This window comes from Mesoplodon bidens (assembly GCF_964165515.1).
Source record: "Mesoplodon bidens genome assembly, chromosome: 6".
Lineage (NCBI taxonomy): Eukaryota > Metazoa > Chordata > Mammalia > Artiodactyla > Ziphiidae > Mesoplodon > Mesoplodon bidens.
In genome coordinates this window covers 45,765,231-45,778,712 of record NC_138162.1, presented here as the reverse complement: position 1 = coordinate 45,778,712, position 13,482 = coordinate 45,765,231, and the positions used below count along the sequence as shown (strand labels likewise).

Genomic DNA, 13,482 nt, shown 5'->3' with positions numbered 1-13,482 from the left:
ACCAATTACTGTTCCATGGATTGGGGATTCTGAAAATCTCATTTTGGGAAAGGCCAATTCCAGTCCTTTTCCAAATGTAACTCTTCTCCTCTAGGAAGCCCTCTCACTTGCTTCAACTCATTCACCTCCCCCTTCCTATTTTGCAGCCTTTGATTATATAGGTAGGTGCCTGTATGAGTCACGTTCTGAATCAGTCTCTAAGGGCAGCTGTATTCAGCTTGCCTGGCTCTGTGGCCCAGCCCTGATGGGTCTCCCAGAGAGGACTGAGGAGACTGGTAGGGTTCAGCAGCCTGCCTTTCTCTCAGCTACAGCCCCAAGCAGCTTCTGGGAAGAGCATCACTCACTATGGACACTGCATCCTCCTCTTAAAGCTAGGATCTATGGTTCCAACTTCAAAAAAATGATACTGTTCCCAGGGCACTATCACAGTCATTCTCAGGGCCCTGCCACTGAAGCAGACGGGGCCTAACTAACCCTGGTTCATGTAAGAGGAGCTGGTCACGTTGCTCACATCCACAGTCATTCAGAGCAAGGACTAGCACGCTCCCTCATCGTCAGTCTGTTTTTCTCTCCAAGTACCGCACGACTTCCCCTGGGAATACCCACTCTCAACTGGACTCCAGAGCAACTGATCTTGGGCCAGGGCTGGGGACAAGGAGCAAGCAGGTCTTACTGTTTGTGTGTTTGCCCTTGACCTGCCTTTACCCTTGAGGGAACTCCTGTGTTCTTCTGCTCCAAGCAATCCCAGCACCCCAAGCTGACCTTCCAACCAGACATTAGGGGCCTTTTTCCTGCTGTCTCTTGGCTATACATACTCAAACTTTGCATTGGAATAATATTCATTTATTTTTTTTACTTGGCAAAAAGTCAAGTGCTACGTTTTTAAAAACAAAATCTCAATCAAACGCATTACCCATCACAGAAGAGGGTCTGGCAACAGTACAAACCATCCTACTTAAGATTTTTTTTTTATACAAGTAGGTTTAAAATGAGTTCTGTGAGAACTAAGAAATCTACAGCTTGTAGTTTAACAATAGAAAAAAATTAAGACAATTAAAAGATCTGTAGCATCCAGCAGTTTGCTTAATTCCCTGTTTTATAGCACCTATTTCTCTAGGTTGGAAGATGAGAGTTCTAGACCCTGTGGTGTATGCCTTGTACCACAGCAAGACAGGGTGGACCTGCTGTCTCCCCCCCCACCAGCCCCCATCACCAGGGAGAAGACACTCTTTGTTTTCAATCTCCCCACTTACTACCAGAGCAGAGGGGGTAACGGGGAAAGCAACTTAGAAATGAGAGTGCGGGAATATGACTTCCTTTCCCCAGAATGGGCTGCTGACAAAAGCAAAGTATGTTTTTAGAATGGTGGAGGAGTTTGGGGGTGGGAACAGCTATTATCTGCAAAATGATGCATAAAAAGCAAGGAGTAACTGGACATCACGGTCAGTTGCCTGCAAGTTTAAAAACCACAGACTAAACAAGACAGTTCGAGGGAGGAACAAACTACTAATCACATAGATGCTTTACATGCACACCACTGTTGGCTGTAGGCCACCCCATCACCATCCCAGGGCTGAGCCAACAGAGTGGCTCCACTGTACTAAGAAAAACAAACATGACACACAGGAAGCACTCACTACACACAGATAAATCCCCTGTTCATCCCCACCCTCCAGAACTAAACCCAATTTAGAAAACAAAAGCAAAACCCACTGGGGAGATTAGAAGAAAGGCAAAGAAGTTTCTCCCCAAAGCCAAGGGGACCAAGTATGTGAATTTTAGCAGACTTGAGGCCCCCAGCTCCAGGCCCCTGAGAAACCAGATCAGGTCTTATTTGAGAGGAGGGAGAGGGAGGTTTGGATGGAGATTCTTTTTACCAAGTCCTACCAAGGCTTCTGTAGCCTCCAGAGCTGCATCTTGGATGGAGACCCTGATGTTTTGGGGGAGTGGCCATTGATTTAACCAGATGGGAAACTGAAGTGGAAGTGACACATACACAGAAATGTTCTCACCTGGGGGGCACACAGATGGGAAGGCAGGTGGGAGATGGATTACTTTGGAGTCCTGGCATGAGTCCCCAGGAAGCTTTCAATCTAACTCAGAGGGTTTCCTACTGGTGATTTGTTTTCCTTTCTATTTTTACTTCCTATAATCAGTGTTGTTAGACTTTACAAAACAAGATAAAAACTAGTCCCAAAGCTGGACTCTGTGAATATAGCTGTTTCTTTTATAAATATTTTAATTACAGTAATCCTCACTCCAGATAATTTCAGTGACAAACGGTACTTGCAGGCACGCAAGTTCACACACACACACACACACACACACACAGCCCCCAAACTTTCACAGAAAGTCTGACAGCAACCATATAATTATAAAGGAGCCCCAGCTCTCAAGAGTGAAGTAAGGGTGAGAATGACTATGTCAACCTAAAGAAGCCAGAGAGGGGAGACTGTGTGTCACTTAAAGAAAAAATATAAACAGGAATTAACAACAATGTCTGGTTGAGAAGCCAGAAAGAAAAAAGATAGTAAAGTAAAATTCTGCTTACCAAAAGGGAAAAAAGGAAAAAAAAAAAAGGAAAACCCTTTAGATTTCTGTACAGAGGTTCTTCCTGTCAAGTGCCTAAACCATAGGCAAACTCTGGTGTTCCCACTAAAATATGAGGGACTCACACAACTGGAAAAAAATCAAAATAAGAAATGGAAACTGAGGATGGAAGTTAGTGAATTTCTGTGCATTCTGGGAGAGACTTAGTTGCCATTAACTCCAGAGCCCAGCGTAGTTTCCATGGAGTCCTGAAGGGAGGGGTCCTCCTGCCACGAAGAGCTTCGTTCCGGACGAGTCATAGCAGTGCGTGTAGACAGCGTTGGGGAAGGAATCAGTGTCCGAAAAGTAACTCCTCCAGGTTTCATCATGATTCTGTGGGAAATAAGAGACTCTGTGAGCACTCGCCGTGGGGAAGAAAAGGGAAAGAAGGGACAAGAATGCTTTCTGGGCTCCTTAAGAGGAGAGGGTCCTGTATCTATACAGGAGACTGGTGCTCATGGGAGTTGGAGACCCATTTTTCCAAATGAACATTAGGGAGGGGCCAAGCAGGCTGAAGAACTGCTACGCAAACCGAAGGTCTTCTCAGGACTGCTAGAACCAAATGCTTTCAGAATTCACTGGCAGCTTCAGTGGGAGGTTCCTCTCCTTCCAGCCCTATTATCACCTGGGGGTTATCCTGGGCCAACCGGTGCGTCTTACTGGGCCTGTTCTCCCACAGACATGCAGACACAAAAACAAAACCAAGGGAAAGTGCCTTTCTCTGCTCCAAGGAGTGTCTCTTACTAGTGAAAAACTACGTGGTAGGTGGTGTGTCAGTGGGGGTGGGAGTGGGTGGGTAAGTGAATACAACTTTTCCGTCACTGTCCAGTAACCATGTGAGGCATGGGCTTACTCACCAGCCAGCCTCTGCCAGTCGTTAGTTTCAGATTCTCCCCTGCTAGTCTGGGCTTGGACCCATAACAAGCTGAGAGCCTCTCTTCCAGGAACCTCTGAGCTCGGATGTCATAGAATAGCAGGGAGCCCTGCCCTGTGCCCACAGTGATGATGTGCTCATAGAAGCTCACTGACCGGATACCTGAGAGAGAGAAAAGTAAAGGGCAGTCAGGTCTGCTAGCCTGAACTTCTCTGACACTGAGTTCACATGGCACCCCTAAATACCACAGCGCCTTTCCCAAGGCAGACCTAGCTCACGCACAAGCCAGAGAACCCCGATGCCACACTGCCCATCCACACACTAACAGGAGCCTTCCTGTAAGCCTCAGAAGTACCAAATGCCTGATGATGCCCAAGATGCTTTGGGCCCAAGACCGTAAGTATGCCCTGAACCTGCCTGCCTCCCCTCGACTCACTCTGAAGTCACTTTTCATAACTCTAAGTTCTTCTCCATTATATGTTTCCAACCCATACTGAAACTGAGGGTAATCTGCATATTTAAAAATCATTACATTAACAAGGACTTTCTTGTATTTGACCTAAAACCACTACCATGGCACTGCAAGAGGTCTTTATCTGGTATTAAGTGTGTTATGAGAGTGGCAAACAGCCTAGAACTGAAGCACTCAAAGGAGCACTGTCTCTCACCTGTGACTTTAAGACAAGTCACCTAATCACTTTGGGTCACAGGGAAAATACATTTGCTGCATCTGTGCATCAGATAAGTGCATGGGATGTGAAGGTGTCTCTAAGTACAAAAGAGGTGCTCACTAATACGTGTGAAATAAATATTTCTTTATTAGGTTTGCAAGCTGCTCCTGTAACAGTAACCAAAATCTCTTAAAACTTCATTGCAGACATCATTCCGGCCAAGACTATTTATTCTTTCCCTTACTACTTTCCTTACACACATTATTCTCTCTGTTCTGAAATGTATTTCAAGAATAACTGAAAACAAATCTAAAACAATGGCCAAAACTGCAGCATCTACACGAAAATAAGTACTACTTGAAAGAGAGAAGATACTGTGCCTTTTAGGACTCCCAGGATAACGTAGCCACATTTTTGCATGAGAAGGGGGACAATGTCAGATGAAGAAGGAAACACACTTTGTTAAGTTGGACAACCTGGATTCTGGTCCCTGGCTGTTCCCCCTCCAACCTGTGTGGTGTTTGGCAAGTTATTTAACCAATCTGGGTCTCAGTCTCCTCATCTATAAAATGGGATGTAAACTGCTTCCCACAGGGTTCTTGGTAAGATGAAATGATATGTCAGACAAAGGTATTCTGAAATCTTAAAGTACAGTACAAACGTAAGTCTCTTTTTATTCCTCAGTGAAGAATGAGGGTGCCCTCAGAGAGAATATGCTATTAAAGATTGGGAGGCGGGGGGGCCTGAAGCCTAATTCACCCAGTGGATAAGAACTAAACTGAATATTTTCTTCAGCTTTATTGAGGTATAACTGACATAGAATACACTGCACATATTCAAGGTTATACAATTTGAAGTTTTAATATATGTATATATTCATGACACCACCACCACAATCAAAATAACATTTATCACCCCCAAAAGTTTCCTCATGCCCCTCTGTAAAATCCTCCTCACCCCACCACATCATCCCTTAGCATAAAACAATTTTATAGTTCAGGTAGGGTCCCAGCAAAAAACTACCACAAGGAGTAGGGCTCTGTGGAAGAACAAGGAAACCACCAATACGCTGACTATTGGTTTCCATCAAAGGCTTCTGTGGCCACACATTTGTGTGCGGTGTTTGAAGCTTTGCTGCTGTATGCAGGTATTCAATCTCCCCTCTGTGTCACCAAACACCTCCACCAGGTTCCATAAAGATCACCATATTTGTTTGGAAACCAATATTGAAACTGAAGGTCAAAACCCATTCACAAGGCAGCTGTAAGCCTGAGGGGCACACGGGGGCCTCTTACCACTGCCTCGCTCCCTGGAGCAGACAGACTTGATGTTGTATGATGGTTGCCGTGGATCTAAGAAGGAGACATGAGCTTGGGAGCCCACTGCATACACTGACCACTCACTACCATAGGCCAGGCACACATTCTCACGGCAATATGGCAGTTTGGTGGAGAGGAGCTGAAAACAGAGAGAGAAGAGATGCACCTATGGCATTACCAGAAAGCACACGGCAGGGCATTGTTCTTAGATGCCCACCTCTGTGGGCTTTCCTCATATACCAGACAAACAAAGTCACAGACAAAAAGACATGTCCCAATTAAGGAAATAACATCCTGCTCCACCCCTATGTATGTAAGAGAAAGAAAGAATGATGATACTAAACAAGATCTAGGTACTGAAGAGGACCAGTTAGGGAAAAAGGTCAACCTCGAATTAAATAATCAGAAGCAGAGAGAAAGGCCAAAAAACACAGGCTGTTTCCAGGGATAACCCCAGGGCACTAAAGCCAAGGTCCCACTCTGTTCTCTCTGCTGGGAAGAGCCACTACCCTTCTCACTGATCTTCAGGTAAAGGGGCTGACTTCTGGCTACCCTCAGCCTAACTCCCCAACTGTATGGGAGTTGTACACTATAGAAAGCACACTCGTGGGACTGCTCAACCCCAGGTAACCCCAATCAGCCTTAACCCTGGATCCTTGTCATTTAGCCAATCCTCAGTGGCTACTGAACATAAAGCACCAAGCAAGGTCAGTGGAGCTCAAAGGCTACTGTGACATGAAGGAAATCAATAATTCCTGGAGCTCTGCTTCCTCTTGAAAAACAGTCTATCATAGAAGTTATAAGCAGCAAAGGCCTCTGGGACAAGAAGAGGACAAACGATCCACTCATAGGTTTAACTTTAGGCAAAAGGTGCTTGCAAATATTGTAAATTAAATCCATACCTTACGTGATTATTTTAGAGATGATTACTCTTAGTTTAATTGATCTTCGGTTGCCAATGGCTCCTAACATTTAGGTTTTTCCTGCCCTCACAATATTGCAAATAGTCAGTAATCCATAAGCAAATACTTAAATGCACTGTGGATTGGAAGATTGCTAGTTAAAGGAGTCTCTCAGCAAGTCTTTGCAATGTGAAAGAATCACCCCCTGACTCTTTTTTTTCTTTTTCTTTTTTCCAGTTCTGGACATTAGTTTAATCAGTCATTTTCACCTTCTCTGAAGAGCATAAAAATTTTACTCAGTTTGCCAGTATCCCTGTCATAAAATTGCTGTAAGTTGTTCTAAATTATTTCACAGGAAATAGACAGATCTCTTATTGTTGGGTAATGGAAATGCGTAGATTATCCTGTACATGTTACTCCAATCAACTGCTAACATAGTTTCTGCTGGGTTCCCTCTGACTTCTTCTTTTTTTTTTTTTTTTTTGCGGTACACGGGCCTCTCACTGTTGTGGCCTCTCCGGTTGCGGAGCACAGGCTCTGGATGCGCAGGCTCAGTGGCCATGGCTCACAGGCCCAGCCGCTCCGCGGCATGGGGGATCTTCCCGGACCGGGGCACGAACCCGCGTCCCCTGCATCGGCAGGCGGACTCCCAACCACCGTGCCACCAGGGAAGCCCTCCCTCTGACTTCTTTAAAAGACTTTTAAGAGGGGCAGGCCAGACTCAGAATTTCATGCACTATGCAATCACATGCCCAGACTCTTGGAGAATTTGTGCTTTAGACAAGAATGAAAAAGTTTAGGGAGGATTAAAGTATTTTAACTATAAGGTGAAACTACTAAGTCATGTTCATCACACCTTAGACAGTGTATTTTCAGCCTTCCAGAGATGAAAGTAGCCATCCAGAGATACTGCTCCCAATTCCTGCAAGAGCAATGAAAAACAGGTTATACTCACAGCAACTAATATATAACAGTAAGCAGGGGAAGACTCTGCAGGTTGGGGTCCTCCCATTACTCACTCCTATCCTATGATGGTGCCAGGGATTATCAGCCCATCATTTTACCCTACAAAATGCAGCTGTACAGCATATTAAAGCAAGGCTGCTTCTTGACAGAACCCAAGAAGCAAGTCCTGGTTTGAACACAGGCACCCATGGTTAAAAAAGCCCATACTATACAATCATACACATGACATCCTGTTTGATAGTTAGAGCAGAGCATGCACATGAAAAACAGTTTTGTAAGTCTCAGTGTGAGAGCTTCTATAAGTAGAGGGTCTAAGCTGGGAGAGATAAGTCTACCCCTAACCCATAAATATGGATGAGAGATAGGAGGCGGCTAAGGGAACTACCCCTCAAATTGTGGCCTGAATCAAATTTTGGGAAAAGAGCCCTTCTTCTCTTCTGGCTCTGGGTCTCCATACTAACACTCTACTTAATAGCCCAGCAGTTTCAGATCTGACTCAAATGATTAAGTTAAGACTTGATGGCAGTGTTGAGAAGAGGCAGTAAAGAATGAAAAGAAACTGAATACGAGAGAAGAAAGTGACTGCATGTAAGAAAATCACACCCAAAATAGAGCACCGGCAAGATCATGTGCAAATGAGAGACAGTCAAATCAGAGTGGCGCTGGGGAAACATGAGAGGCTAACAGATATGAACCATCCAGAGAATACTCAATGCAAGGGGTGGCTTTCATAATTTCAGTTATAATCTTTCTCAGACGGAGATTATAACTAAGCATCCCTCAGCCTTCAAGAGATGCTCCGTGGGCTCAGAACTGAGTTATGTAGTAAGCTCTGACTTGGGGAAGGAGAAGGAGAAGGACAGTGCACCTCCCAAGACATAAGCCAAGAAGCTGAAGCAAGAGGAACAGGCTTCAGGGAACCTTTGGCAAGCTCATACCTTGTTCTTGTTGTTGAAGGCCAGAGCTCGGACCTTGCAGTTGTCAGGGTTTGTGTCCTCCTTGGGGATGTCCTTTAAGGCCTTGTGAGTGATGTGAGCATACACAGGGACCTGTGACACATTGTGCCTTGCATCACTTTTGGTTAACACATCATCTGTCACCTCCCAGAGTCCCATAGAACCATCGCGTGAGCCTGTAGGGCAAGGAAACCACAGATGTCAGACATATCCAACTTTCCATGAGACAATCCCACAGAAGCCAAATGGGATTTCTTAGTCTAGCTCTTTGTGTACCATGCTCACATGTGCTGAAGCTTGGCCAGGTGGCCCACACTAAAACAGAAAGCAGTATGTATTTTAAAAGCCACACCAAGAGGATGATTCAACTGAAGTGTAGGAGTTAAAATATAACCTTTAAGTGTAACGTAGTCGGTGGGACTTTTGAAAAGAGAGAATACATTTGATAAAGCTCAGTAATTTTCCAAGCCAAATGCTTAGGTCACTTGGGCATGCATGCATAGGTGATTTCTACTAGGCAATAGGGTTTGGGAACTTCCACTCTAGATCAGTGGTGCTTAATATTTTCTGAGTCATGTACCCCTCTGACAGACTTAGGAATGTTAAAGACCCCTTTCTCTAGAAAAATACACAAAAAACCTACCTTGCACACTCAGTTTCAGGGAGCTTCATGGGCCTTTTGAAGGAACTATAATCCCTGAATTAAGAATGACTGTTCTGGGCTTCCCTGGTGGTGCAGTGGTTAAGAATCTGCCTGTCAATGCAGGGGACACGGGTTCGAGCCCTGGTCTGGGAAGATCCCACATGCCGCGGAGCAACTAAGCCCGTGCGCCACAACTACTGAGCCTGCACTCTACAGCCCGTGAGCCACAACTATGGAGCCCACGTGCTGCAACTACTGAAGCCCGTGCGCCTAGAGCCCATGCTCCTCAACAAGAGAAGCCACCGCAGTGAGAAGCCTGCGCACCGCAACGAAGACCCAACACAGCCAAAAATAAATAAAATAAAATAAAAATTTAAAAAATGCCTTAAGAATGACTGTTCTACATTAAGATGAATGCTTAAAAACATAAACAGTTTTCCTTAGGGAACATAATGAAGCACTTAAAAACAAGTCTATGGTACAGTCATAAAACAGTATATCAAGAACCAATAAAAAGGGCTTCCCTGGTGACGCAGTAGTTAAGAATCCGCCTGCCAATGCAGAGGACACGGGTTTCAGCCCTGGTCCGGGAAGATCCCACATGCCGCGGAGCAACTAAGCCCGTGAGCCTCAACTACTGAAGCCCGCAAGCCTAGAGCCCATGCTCCACAACAAGAGAAGCCACCGCAATGAGAAGCCCACGCAAAGAGTAGCCCCCTCTTGCCACAACTAGAGAAAGCCCACACCCAGCAACAAAGACCCAACTCAGCCAAAAATAAATTAAAAAATAAAATAAAAGAACCAATAAAAAAAGTTTTCAAATTCCTTTCCAGTAGCATTATCTGCCAACACTCCTTTGAGACCAGAAGGTGCCCTTCTCACATTGCAAATCTCCTGACTAGTTCACAGTAAAAATTGTCTAACATGGGATAAATATCATCCAACTTGTTTGTATCATAAGGTTTGTGGACAAAGGTTCAAAGCAGAGGGCTCATCATGTGTGAAATCTAGAAAAGGCCAGAGAGAGGGGCACATCTAGAGAACCACGTACGGTTTATAATGCAAATTTAAAAAATAAAACTATACAAGTTTTATTATGAAAAATTTCAAGCATATTGAAATGTTGAAAGAATTTTACAATGAATTGTATACTTACACCTATAGTCTACTATCAACATTTTCTTATACTTGGCATATCATATATCTATACATATATCCATCCCCCTATATGATCCCATTTTAACCTACTGATAATCCCATTTTAACAACTCAAATATGTACTGAAAAAAGACTAGCAAGATTGATTTCAAATTGTTAACAGTGACTATCTCTGGGCACAAACTGTGTGGGTAATTCTTTCCTTTTTTGTTTATTTGAATTAAAAAAATTCTTACAATAAACATGTATTACTTTTACAGTAAAGAAAAAATTATTTTAAGAACTAATCTGGCAGCAACATGAAGATTAGATTGGAGGAGACAAGACTAGAGGCAGAGAGAAAATATGGAAGGACATTGGGGTAATTCAAAAGATAGACGATGAGCACCCAAGTAGACAAGATAGAAAAGAAATTGATGGATATAAGAGATATTTTAGAAAACAGAATAACATGGCTTGGTAATCTAAGGAGACTGAAGAGTCTTAGTTCTCTGGCTGTGCACCTAGGTGGGAGGTAGGAGAATTTACCAATATATGTCAATGGCAGGGGGAGGTGAGGTTCTGGAAGGGAGATGATGAGTTTGAATACACTAAATTTGAGGGGAATGTTCAGGGGTTGATGCTCATCATCAAGTCTGAACATTAACACTGGGTAACAAGTATTGAGCATTTTCAATATGGCAGACACTAAGCACTAACTCATCTGATCTTCCCAATGACCCTGTGAAGTATATATAATCATTATCCATGTTACAGATGAGGAAATCCAAGTCTCAAAAGCCTTAAATAACTTGCCCTCTGTGTTAATAAGTGGTAAGACCAGGATTCAAATTCAGATCTTTATTATCAGAGCCAATACTTTTTTTTAAAAAAATGCAGCAAAAACTACTGTTAATGGTACATCAAACACTCTTTTTTATAAATAATAAAACCTTGTTTATACCCAATTTAACAAGACATCTACATTGACTTAAAACTATTTGAACTTTCTTGCTGATGTGACCTCTCAGATTATGAAATTCCTGATTTGGATGTGAACAAAGCATAACTGAAAATTCAAAATAAACTTTTTTTTTTTTTTGGCCGCACCATGCAGCTTGCGGGATCTTAGTTCCCTGACCAAGGATCGAACCCAGGCCCCCTACAGTGGAAGCATGGAGTCCTAACCACTGGACTGCCAGGGAACTCCCCAAGAGAAACACTGTCCCCTGCCCTCCTGCACAGCTGAACGTTAGAACTATTTCCAACTGAGCTGCTTACTGCAAAATTTTGAGGCAGTTTCTCAATATTTGTATAGTATAACACTCCTCCAAATTGGGCTCCTCGTTAATTGTCTCTGCACATATTAGTTTTAAAATGTATACTGGGGACTTCCCTGTTGAGCCAGTGGTTAAGAATCTGCCTTCCAATGCAGGGGATGCAGGTTCGATCCCTGATCGGGGAACTAAGATCCCACAGGCCACAGGGCAATTAAGCCCAGGTGCTCTAGAGCTCTTGCGCCACTAGAGAGCCCATGTGCTGTAACTGCTGAGAGGCCCGTGCGCCAATGAAAGATCCTGTGTGCCTCAACTAAGATCCGACACAGCCAATAAATAAATATTAAAAAAAAAAAAGCACAGATCAGTAGCTCACACTTCCTGGGCTTCTTTCACTGTGGTTGTTCTGCCTTTGAACAAATGGAAAGGTTGAGCTGGGAGGATTTTAAAAAAATAAATAAATAAAATGTATACTGTGTTTTTACTCTCTATCTTCCATAATTGTATGTGATGTTGTGTACCATGTAATATGTCAACAGTATGTCACACAGCAACTCCATCACTAAGGTAGGGAAGTGTACTAACTTACTTTGATGATTAGGAAACTGAAACACAGCTTCTTTCAACATGTAACAATTTGGAGAACAGAGCATTTGAAGATTAGTACTTTTACAAAGCTGTATTTCCTCAATTTAGATGGCAAAATTATATATTAGGTACATTGATGGAAGGATTTTTTTTGTGTATGTTGATTTATAGTGATTCTACAGATTATAAGGAAGGTGTATTCTATATTATCATAATTAAAGTCTCAGTAGAAGATGAGAATTATCACGAACATTTAGATTTTAATTTTTCGTTAAAGTATAATTCACTTACAATATAATATTAGTTTCAGGTGTACAGCACAGTGATTCATTATTTTTATACGCTATTTAAGGTTATTATAAAATAATGACCATATTGCCCTGTGCCATACAATATATCCTTGTTGCTTATTTAATTTTTATAAATTTATTTATTTTATTTTTGGCTGTGTTGGGTCTTCATTGCTGCACGCGGGCTTTCTCCAGTTGCGGCGAGCGGGGACTACTCTTCGTTGCAGTGCGCAGGCTTCTCATTGCGGTGGCTTCTCTTGTTGCAGAGCATAGGCTCTAGGTGAACAGGCTTCAGTAGTTGTGGCTCACAGGTTCTAGAGCGCACACTCAGTAGTTGTGGCGCACGGGCTTAGTTGCTCCGCGGCATGTGGGATCTTCCCGGACCAGGGCTTGAACCCGTGCCCCTGCATTGGCAGGCGGATGCTTAACCCCTGCACCACCAGGGAAGCCCTGTTGCTTATTTTATACATAGTACTTTGTATCTCTTAATTCCATATTTCTATCTTGCCCCCTCCCTCTCCCCCCTGGTAACCACTAGTTTGTTCTTTTTATCTGTAAATCTGTTTCTGTTTTGTTATATACATTCATTTTATTTATTTTTTTGATTCCACATATAAGTAGTAAAGTGTTTATCTTTCTCTTATTTCACTAAGCATAATACCCTCTAGGTCCATCCACGTTGTTGCAAATGGCAGAATTTCATTCTTTTTTAATGGCTGAGTAATAGTCCATTGTGTATATATACCACATCTTTTTTTTTTTTTTTTTTTGCAGTACGCGGGCCTCTCACTGCTGTGGCCTCTCCCGCTGCAGAGCACAGGCCCTGGATGCACAGGCTCAGCAGCCATGGCTCACGGGCCCAGCCGCTCTGCGGCACGTGGGATCCTCCCGGACTGGGGCATGAACCTGCTTCCCCTGCATCGGCAGGCGGACTCTCAACCACTGCGCCACCAGGGAAGCCCTATACCACATCTTTTTAAAAAACTTTTATTTTATATTGGAGTATAGTTGACTAACAATAGTATGTTAGTTTCAGGTTTACAGCAAAGTGATTCAGTTATACATACACATGTATCTATTCTCTTTCAAATTCTTTTCCCATTTAGGTTATTACAGAATGTTGAGCAGAGTTACCTGTGCTATACAGTATGTCCTTGTTGGTTATCTATTTCATTTTTCTATTTTTTTTTTTTGGCCACCCACGTGGCTTGTGGGATCTTAGTTCCCTGACCAGGGATTGAACCTGCACCCTCTGCAGTGAAACCGCAGA

The 13,482-nt window shown here is 43.3% G+C and overlaps 1 protein-coding gene across 1 annotated transcript in view; it reads right to left on the bottom strand.

Moving 5' to 3' along the window:
* Nucleotides 1–827: 827 nt before the first annotated feature.
* Nucleotides 828–13,482, bottom strand: part of DCAF12 (DDB1 and CUL4 associated factor 12) — a 41,503-nt gene continuing 28,848 nt past the window's right edge. Inside the window, exons 5-9 of the mRNA XM_081236208.1 lie at nucleotides 8,260–8,453; nucleotides 7,212–7,277; nucleotides 5,430–5,592; nucleotides 3,447–3,625; nucleotides 828–2,922 (exon numbers count right to left, since the gene is read on the bottom strand). Of these exons, the coding sequence (XP_081092334.1) occupies nucleotides 2,764–2,922; nucleotides 3,447–3,625; nucleotides 5,430–5,592; nucleotides 7,212–7,277; nucleotides 8,260–8,453 (761 nt within the window). The 3' untranslated portion in view covers nucleotides 828–2,763. The remainder of the gene's footprint in view (nucleotides 2,923–3,446; nucleotides 3,626–5,429; nucleotides 5,593–7,211; nucleotides 7,278–8,259; nucleotides 8,454–13,482) is intronic.